General features: G+C 30.3%; 1 protein-coding gene across 1 annotated transcript; it reads left to right on the top strand.

Annotated features, from left to right (window-relative positions):
- The first annotated feature begins 2,377 nt into the window (after positions 1–2,377).
- Positions 2,378–6,223, top strand: LOC102592095 (pollen-specific protein SF21-like). The gene is made up of 11 exons (XM_006345270.2): positions 2,378–2,619; positions 3,536–3,635; positions 3,772–3,869; positions 4,010–4,098; positions 4,298–4,358; positions 4,443–4,529; positions 4,615–4,692; positions 4,790–4,846; positions 4,987–5,042; positions 5,145–5,280; positions 5,635–6,223. Exons 1-11 carry the CDS (start codon positions 2,551–2,553, stop codon positions 5,869–5,871), a joined length of 1,068 nt encoding a protein of 355 aa, XP_006345332.1. The 5' UTR covers positions 2,378–2,550; the 3' UTR covers positions 5,872–6,223.
- The last annotated feature ends 4,153 nt before the right edge of the window (positions 6,224–10,376 follow it).

Here is a 10,376-nt window from a genome sequence, read left to right as displayed (position 1 = left end):
AATCAGCGTTTGGACATGCGATTTTACGCTGATTTCATCTCATGATTCCATATCATGAGATGTGATTCCATATTCTCCAAAAACCATGATATGAAATCACCATGTGATTTCATATCATGATTTGAGATATTTTAATACAACAATTGATCCATGAGTTTATATTTTGTTAAAACAACCCCACATTTATATCTACTAACCATTTGTTTCATATGTAAATAAAATTTATAATCACATCATTACTTTTTAAAATTTATTATTCTCACCGACATAAAATTTATTATTCTCACCAACATATAGTCACTTTAACTCACACCAACCGATTGTTGAGTAATAACTTTATTTTATGGCCTTAATAAGTGCACATTTATATTTTAGGGAAAAAGGTCTAAAAAAATACTCAAACTTTGGTCGAAATTGCTGTTACGATACCAAACTTTGGAAATGACCTTTTACCCCCCCTCCCCCCGTACTATTTAATAGTGTATTTTAAAGGTATATATGTGCCTACGTGGACATGAGTATGAAAATATAGTTGCGGATGATATTGACCAACAAATGGCTCAAAGTAACAATGTGGTTCGTCTTCTCGGTCACATGATCGAGAAATGTAAGTTCAACGTGAGGAAATTGTCCGTATTATGTGGGAGGATTATATTAAGGACTAGTACACTACAATTTATGTTCAATTTTTTTTATTAAATTAAAGTTAGATGAAACAATTACTTAAGTGGAGAACAAATAACTTTGTAATAATTTATTATGCGATTTTATAATTATTTGTTTATTTGATAAGATTGAATAAACAATTGGGGTTATTTTAATAGTTTTACAACTTATGGGTTTTTTTATGTTTAAGAGAAAATATACAACACAAAAATTCCAAATCGCATGTCCAAACAAAACTTCAATTTCATCTCATGATTCCATATCATGATACCATATCGCATGGCCAAACGGGCCCTAAGTAAAATATCAATAGTTGAGTGACTTTTGAATTATAATCATTAATTTCATATTATATTTTTGTATTTAAATATTAAATTGTAAATTAAAAATATAAGATGAAATTAAAGATATTAATAAATATCAATTTTGTATGGAATATATTGTAATTCTTACCAAATTTTGGAGAGTAGTTTTTTAAAATTGTTTGACTTTAACTATGGTTATGATATTTATTCATATGATATAATTTTGACCTTTAACTTTAAATATGACACATGTCTCTAATCTAGACGTGCACTTGATGAAATGGATGGAAAGGGTAATGGAGGGGAGCCGGATCCTTCATATTCCATTTGTCAAACAATACTTGTCCACTATTGACTTTGCACATTTCTAAGAAACTATTAATAGAAGGTTAATTTTACTGTATCACCTTTTGAATATAATAAATACAATATCTTGAAAATTATAATAGAGAAATGACTATAATTAATTATAAGGGCAAATTAGAAATTAAGTGTAAAATTATTGATTGATTTCATAAAGTGAACAAGTATTGTTGGATATCCCAAAATAGTATAATAGACAATTATTGTTGGATAGAGTGATTAATATTTTTTTTAATGTCTAAAACAGAATGTTATCTTACTATAATTAGAAACAATTTAATTATAAAATTCCTCTTTTTGATTCAATAAAATGATATATAACTACACATATATCTAAGAATTATTTTAGACAACAATTTTTTTTATTTTTTATTTTTTAAATAGCGTGCCAAGTAAAAATGTATCACATAAAATGAGATGGAGAGAGTATAATACTCCATCCTTTCAATTTTACTTGTCACTTATTTCTAAAATAAATTTTTATTTTTATTTTTTAAATAGCGTGCCAAGTAAAAATGTATCACATAAAATGAGATGGAGAGAGTATAATACTCCATCCTTTCAATTTTACTTGTCACTTATTTCTAAAATAAATTTTTATTTTTATTTGTCAGTTTTGACATATCATGAAAAAATAATTTTTTTCTTCATATTTCACCCATATTATTAAATATTATTCTTCATATCATTTTTCAAGACCCAATATTACATATTAATTAATAGGGATATTATAATAAAATACATGTATTAATATTTATTTTGTTAGTAGATGTGTCAAATAAAAAAACGACAAATAAAAGTGAAAGAAAAGAACATAAGGTATAAAAGTAATTTTAGGAAAGCAGAGAAAACGGCGTAGTATGAATGAGTTGGCAATATATCCGCAAATCTATGAGAAAAAAGTATATTGGTAATGCCAAGCTGTCGGTAGTTAACTGCGGTTATAATATGACCACATTGAATGGTTAAGGGCATAAGAGGCGTCGGTGGAGGTCAAGTTAGCCAGTGATTGAAAATCTTGAGAAATAAAACGAACCGTTGAATAAATATAGAAAAACCAAAATAAGCAAAAGTATAGAGAGAGAAGAAGAGAGAGAGAAAAAGGAGAAGAAGAAGATTGAAGAGAGAAAGAATCGCTTGGTTTATAAGCCATTAAAGCCTTCCTTGTTGGAATACCCATTTACATATATGCATTGAAAAGTGAGAAAGGATTGTAATGGCAGATTCTAATTCAAGTACCGATTCTGTTTCCATTGATGTTGAGACCATTTATCTTGGCGGAAAGGTTCCATTTTCTTCTTCTTCTTCTTCTTTCTCTCTTTCTGTATGTGTATTGTTAAATAAACGAAATGGGTTTGCTTTATTAAGTTTCTAAGTAAAGGGGTTTGTTTGTTTCTCTTTCAAATCATTTTTGGGTTTGACAAGTTGTTTAGGGTAGATTATGGGTTTGTAGATCCTTTCATAGAAAAATAAATGTTTTGGGTACAAGAAGATTGTTGTTGTCACACTTGGAGATTTTGTGTCCATAATTACATCATTTCTTGTTTTTTTTCTCCAATTGGGACGTCAGTAATGGAATTCCTCAAATAAACCTTTTATATGCACTTTTCTATGGTTAATTGTTGAATTGGATTTCATCTTCTCTTTTTTTCCAAATAGCTTTTGTTTAGCCAAATTGTTTTCTTATCATTTCTTGTGACATTTGCAATTCCAGTCACTTTCAAACACAGCTTGCCTTTTAGTTATTGTTTTCTTTGCTTCTGCCCTTTTCAGGAACTGGTACAATCCAAATTGCTTTTCTTCTTGTTTGACGTTATATTTTGATGTATAGTGAGCCGATCATATAGTTATGCTGGTTGCACATAGTTGGGTTGGGTTGGTGGGGTTACAACAACAATATACCCCTGTAATCATCCCCACAAGTGGTTGAGGGGGAATTTTTATTTTTTTTAAAAAGTACACTTTTTTGGGGAAATTGAAGGGGGTGGAGGACAACAATGTCTTCTACTCGACATGTGAGTGATATTGTATAAGAGAAGTGATTTAAGTTGCACTAAACCAATTCCTTTCTGGTTTACAAAATCATACTGATTAGTAGAGCTTTTCCTTTTGACTTTAAACTTGGAGGGGTTAGTATTCTTTAGATAATGGATGTATGTTTTTCTTGATTTACTTAACTTATACAAAGAAATTATTTTCAGGAGCACATTGTACGGACTGGCTGCGGCTCTGTCTCTGTTATAGTTTATGGAGACCAAGAGAAGCCACCACTGATAACTTATCCAGATTTAGCTCTAAATCGTAAGTGAGGGTTTATGTTCTAATGTTCCATATCTTCCATTTTCAGGATTCTGTTCATGTTCTTTCAGGTTGCTTTTATTGTTTGCTGTTGATCTTTATGCATCTGATGTTTTACTTCCAAACATGCATTCTGCAGATATGTCGTGTTTCCAAGGATTGTTCTTCTGTCCGGAAGCAGCTTCATTGCTGCTCCATAACTTTTGCATTTACCACATAAGTCCTCCGGGGCATGAGGTCCGTGAATTGGACAGCTTGTTTCCTTTCATGTAATCTTATTGGGTTTTTGGCTCTCTATTCCAAGTTCCATTAGAATCGACTCAACTTATCTCCATTACTCACATAGTGCTCTCTGATTTCCACAAGAGTTCTTGCAGTTAGGAGCTGCAGCAATTTGTCCAGAGGAGCCTGTACCTTCAGTGGATGATTTGGCAGATCAGATAGTTGAGGTTCTTAACTATTTTGGGTAATTTCTTGAGCTCCATTTTACTATATGTTTAGTTATGATTATACAAGGATTGCAAATGCTGTTTCTTTTCTTGTAACTTGTTAGAGATCTGTTTTCTGCTTTTTTGAGCCCTTGATAACTTGATTTTTAAGCAAGGACTCTTCCAGGAAAAAAAAAAGAGGAATACTTTTAAGCAACATTTTTTTGCTGTTTTCAGGCTGCGGTCAGTTATGTGTATGGGAGTAACAGCTGGTGCTTATATACTCACCTTATTCGCGGTAAGTTTGTTTTCAAAATTGACCACGTGATACTCCTCTTAGTGGTTGATCATCTATTTCACTAACAGGTATCTTATTTTGCAGATAAAACATAGGGAACGTGTTCTTGGTTTGATTCTTGTTTCCCCTGTATGCAGAGCACCTTCTTGGAGCGAATGGTTTTATAATAAGGTGATATTTCGTATCTTTCTTTTACCATTTCTCAAATGAGAAGAAAATACGCTCTATAGAAGTTGAGAGAATTGTTCATCTGCAGGTCATGTCGAATTTACTTTACTTCTATGGAATGTGTGGTCTGCTGAAAGACTTTTTACTATACCGCTACTTCAGCAAGGTACTTGTTGTGTTCTATTATTTGTTTTTTCTCCTTCATGTCTGTTGCCTTTTTGTTGTGATCAGATTGAATAAGGAGGCTGCTTTAATTGTTTCAGGAGGTTCGGGGGTCTACAGAAGTTCCAGAATCAGATATAGCTCAAGCATGCAGAAGAGTAAGTTCCTCTCTCCTCCGGTAGTTAGTTTGCAGATGTTAGTCAGTTTTATTCTTCTTCTACCTTCTTTAGAATATTGCTATGGAGATCTTAATTTTTTTTTATAACTGTTGTATTTGGTGTTTTTCTCATCTTTTCAGTTGCTAGATGAGAGGCAAAGCATAAACATTTTACGGTTTCTACAAGCTATTGACGGGTAGGAAACTTGATCTCACTGCATGAAATATAGATAGCAATGTGTTGTTTTTGAATAGTCACAAAATTAGACCTTCCTAAGCATGGTTTTGCAAATGAGCAGGAGACCAGATATCACACAAGGATTGAAGAAACTACAATGTCGAACCCTCATATTTGTTGGGGATAGTTCTCCTTTCCATTCAGAGGCTCTCCACATGACTGCTAAATTGGACAGACGATTCAGTGCCTTAGTAGAGGTATGTCGTACTTTCATTTGAATAAATCTTTTAACAACAAACTATTCCCATATAATGGCATTCCTTTTCTAGCTAAAAGTTATGTATGGCTAGCTAATTTCCATTTCTATGATGTTTGGCCGGTTAGGCAATAAGCTGTTTGTAGTGTATACCTGAATAAAATGATGTGCACGTTCATAAAAAGGTGCCGAAGTGTCATGATTGAAGTTAATATAGTATATTTAAAATGGTGATGTATTAGTTGGCATATACATTGGATCTTGTGTTGATGTACTTGGAGTAAATGGTGAATTAATATAGAGGGAATGGTGTTGTTGACGAAAGGTATGGGGTTGTTGTGATTGTAATTTGCAGGTACAGGAGTGTGGATCAATGGTGACAGAAGAACAGCCGCATGCAATGTTGATACCAATGGAGTATTTCCTCATGGGATATGGACTATACAGACCCAACCAGTTCAGTGGCAGCCCAAGGAGTCCTCTTAGTCCATCTTGTATCGCCCCCGAGCTTCTCTCTCCGGAGAGCATGGGGCTCAAATTGAAACCTATCAAGACCCGGATTGAATCCAAGCTCCTCGGTGAACAACGATAATATTTAATTTGTGTATTATATTGGAAAGAGAGAGAAGAAAAAAAAAATCCCTCTTTTAAGTTTTTATTGTTTGTTTTGGGTTTTGTTGTAACTGTGGAGGGGTGAGTACTGAGCAGGCAGGGTAGATATTTATAAATGAGGTGTAGGTAGGAAGTTGAAATTCTTTTATGGAACATATATAGTGAGGCAAGGAGGGAGAAATTGGGTATTCATTCATTGGTAGACAGAAAAAGAGATTATTAAACATGTTCCCACTTTCTATTGTATTTGTAAATTAGAAAAAGAGACATTTATTTATGAAAAAAACATGACAAATGGTGAATAAGACAGCAATTGAGCTGGTCATTATTAATTCTATATTTTTAAATTCATAAATGACTATCCTCTTGTGGTCCTACTCCCCCATCCCTCCTTGACCTAGGCCAAAATTTTTGCACTCCCTCCCAGTTTGTCCCCTTTGTGCTTTTTAATTTGTTTCAAAATACCTGCAATATTTTATTAAGAGAAACTTACGTAAATATGCCATATTAAAAATATATTTACCATTTATAGTAATAATATTTTTTTCATTTGATCACTTTTAATATATTTATAACACATTTTAATACACTTCTCATACAATGTGTCAATTTCTTACCAAACAAGCGTAATATATTTAAAAAGACAGTTATAGTGCATATATATTGCATACATAATTCACTTTTAATACATATTGCAAATTTAACATAGTATTGCTATAAATAATAATAAATAAAAAATATCGCTAAAATCAGTAATCATTTATTAAAAGGTACCCATCCAAGTAATTTTTCTTTTTATTATTTTATTTTATAAGTAATTTAATTTTAGAGAACTTATGTAAGTAATATTAGTTTAGGAGCTAATTACTTAAATATACTCTAACTTGCAATGTTATGTATCTTACCAAATTTTGATGCGTTGTCCAGATACGTTCAAATACATAAAGATACATGTATCATGGGATACACATGGTCAAAATTAAGTGTAGTTTATTCTAGATATATTGTATCAAAGTGGACTCGCATGTATTTGAGATACATAATAAATCTTGTTTGTCTCCCTCACATCTCTCTTATCTCGCTCGCCACTCTTTTACATATTTAGTATCTCAAATACATGCGAATCACACTAAATAAGATGTATCTAGTATGATTTATCTGAGATACATGACGAATATCGCTCGCGACTCTCCCTATTTTAGTGTATCTAATAGCAAACAAACATGTATCTTTTTGAATATATGGTAGAAAACTCTTAATTAATGATAAAATACGTAATATTATAATGTGTATATATGATAATAAAGTATGTCTAGTTTTTCCTTTATTTTTAATTTTTTTGGTGAGATTAAATAATTATTTTGGATTATATTAGAAACAATCTTTGTTTTTAAAATTTGATGTGTACTGAAATGGAAGGCAACAACGCAACAACACAGAAAAGGTGTCAACAACTGGCACTTGTTTGGTGAAAGCAGAGGTTTGTGGTTATTATGGGGACTTTGTGTATTGCCAGTGGGATGGGTGTGGCAATCCCGTCGTCTTGCATCCTATGCGGGGAAAAAAAAAATGATATCCACTTTATTTTTCTTCTCTTCATTAATCTCTTCCATGTCCTTCCAAACTATCGAAATGTGAAAAAAGAGATATAATGTCACACATAAAATCTAAAGTTATAAACTATCATTTTTTTAGTTTTATAACTTAACTATTGAAAGTGTGAGTTTCATATCTAAACTATCAATTATTAGTTTGAAAAATAAACCTCAGTGGTGTGTAAGTGCACTCTCTCTTTTATTTGAAAAAAATCTTAATACACGACATTTCACATGGATAAAATATTCCACCTTGACAAAAATTAAAGGAGAAATGGTCTGATGGACCATTCTACTTATATGTGTTTGTATTCTAGACCCTTCTACTTGACTATTTGTCAACTAACACTACTAAAAAACTGCCAAAAAGAGATGAAAAAAAGCGACAGACTGCGTCGCCTTTTGATTTTTTTTTTAATTTTAAAAAAGAGACAAAGTCCGTCGCTTTAATTAATTTTTAATTTTTTTAGAATCTTGAAAAGCGACGGACAATGAGACGCCGTCCATCGCTTTTTTGGAAATAAAATTTTAAAAATCCAGAAAAGCGACGAACTAAAGGACTGTCCGTCGCTTTTATGGGTTTTAAAAAAAATAAAATTAAAAAAGTGACGGACTAAAGGACCCTGTCTGTCGCTTTTTCTGCAATTTTTTTGATAGCAGAAACTGTTCTGATGCCCACCTGAAAAAGCAATTCAATTCTTTCAGCCCCAATCAAACACAAAACATTATAAAGAAGCTACACAAAATATAAAACAACAAACTTAAATTAACATTCAAAAATATCTAAATCACAATTTAAAGACTTATAAAGTCTTTTAAAATTAGTTTCAAAATTACAAAAAATTCATTTCAAATTACAAATAGTTCATAAAGACTATATTTTATCAAGATTTCTAAAGTTCAACCTAATAATTAGTTCATAAATTCTATAAATCAAGATTCCTAAATTTCACAACCTAAAGTTTAAAATCCTACAATAATTCAAGATTTCTAAAGTTCACAACTTAAAATTTTAAAATTCCACAATAATTCAAGATTTCTAAATTTCACAACTTAAAGTTCTAAAATCCTACAATAATTCAAGATTTCTAAAGTTCACAGCCTAAAGCTCTAAAATCCTACCAAAATTCAAATTCTCTAAAGTTCACAACTTAAAGTTCTAAAATTCTACAAAAATTCAAATTCTCTAAAATTCACAACTTAAAGTTCTAAAATTCTACAATAATTCTCACAACCTAAAGTTCCTACAAAAAATCAAGTTCTCTATAAAGTGAAACAAAAAGCAGTAATTAGACTCTTCACTTGGTTTTATGCTCATTAAAATCAACTTCAAAGGATAATTCTTTTTATTGGCCATTGTTTTGTTTTCAAATGGTCAATTTCAGTGTTCACAACTTAAAGTTCTAAAATCCTACAATAATTTAAGATTTCTAACGCTCACAACCTTATAAAATTCTAAAATCTTATAAAAATTCAAGTTCTCTAAAGTTCACAAATTTAAGTTCTAAAATCCTACAATAATTCAAGATTTCTAAAGTTCACAACCTAAAGTTCTAAAATTTTCCAATAATTCAAGTTCTCTAAAGTTCTAAAATCCTACAAAAATTCAAGTTCTCTAAAATTCAGAACTTAAAGTTCTAAAATTTTACAATAATTCAAGATTTCTAATGTTTCATAACCTAAAGTTCCTACAAAAATTTAAATTCTCTAAAGTTTAATAATTCAAGATTGTTAACGTTTACAATCTTATAAAGTTTTAAAATCCTACAATAATTCAAGATTGTTAACGTTTACAATCTTATAAAGTTTTAAAATCCTACAATAATTCAAGATTGTTAACGTTTACAATCTTATAAAGTTTTAAAATCCTACAATAATTCAAGATTGTTAACGTTTACAATCTTATAAAGTTTTAAAATCCTACAATAATTCAAGATTTCTAAAGTTCACAACCTAAAGTTTAAAATCCTACAATAATTCAAGATTGTTAACGTTTACAATCTTATAAAGTTTTAAAATCCTACAATAATTCAAGATTTCTAAAGTTCACAACCTAAAGTTCGAAAATCCTACAAAAATTAAGGTTCACAACTTAAAGTTCTAAAATTCTACAATAATTCAAGACTTATAACGTTTCACAACCTAAAGTTCCTACAAAAATTCAAGTTCTCTAAAGTTTACAACTCTTATAAAGTTTTAAAATCCTACAATAATTCAAGATTGTTAACGTTTACAATCTTATAAAGTTCTAAAATCCTACAATAATTCAAGATTTCTAACGCTTACAATCTTATAAAGTTCTAAAATCCTACAAAAAATTCAAGTTCTCTAAAGTTCACAAATTTAAGCTCTAAAATCCTACAATAATTTAAGATTTCTAAAGTTCACAACCTAAAGTTCTAAAATCCTACAATAATTCAAGATTTCTAACGTTTCATAACCTAAAGTTCCTACAAAAATTCAAGTTCTCTAAAGTTCATAACTAAAAGTTCTAAAATCCTACAATAATTCAAGATTTCTAACGTTTCATAACCTAAAGTTCCTACAAAAATTCAAGTTCTCTAAAGTTCATAACTAAAAGTTCTAAAATCCTACAATAATTCAAGATTTCTAACGTTTCATAACCTAAAGTTCCTACAAAAATTCAAGTTCTCTAAAGTTCATAACTAAAAGTTCTAAAATCCTACAATAATTCAAGATTTCTAAAGTTCACAACCTAAAGTTCTAAAATCCTACAAAAATTCAAGTTCTCTAAAGTTCACAACTTAAAGTTCTAAAATCACACAATAATTCAAGATTTCTAAAGTTCACAACCTAAAGTTCTAAAATCCTACAAAAATTCAAGATTTCTAACGCTCACAACCTTATAAAGTCTAAAATCCTACAAAAA

This window comes from Solanum tuberosum, unplaced genomic scaffold (assembly GCF_000226075.1).
Source record: "Solanum tuberosum cultivar DM 1-3 516 R44 unplaced genomic scaffold, SolTub_3.0 scf00067, whole genome shotgun sequence".
NCBI lineage: Eukaryota > Viridiplantae > Streptophyta > Magnoliopsida > Solanales > Solanaceae > Solanum > Solanum tuberosum.
Note: the sequence above shows the minus strand (reverse complement) of the source record. Positions and strands in the feature narration are given on the sequence as shown.

Coding starts and splice junctions, on each gene's coding strand:
- LOC102592095 (XM_006345270.2), top strand. CDS start 2,551: ATGGCAGATTCTAATTCAAGTACCGATTCTGTTTCCATTGATGTTGAG. Junction 3,636..3,771: donor TCCAGATTTAGCTCTAAATC/GTAAGTGAGGGT, acceptor TGCATTCTGCAG/ATATGTCGTGTTTCCAAGGA. Junction 3,870..4,009: donor TAAGTCCTCCGGGGCATGAG/GTCCGTGAATTG, acceptor GAGTTCTTGCAG/TTAGGAGCTGCAGCAATTTG.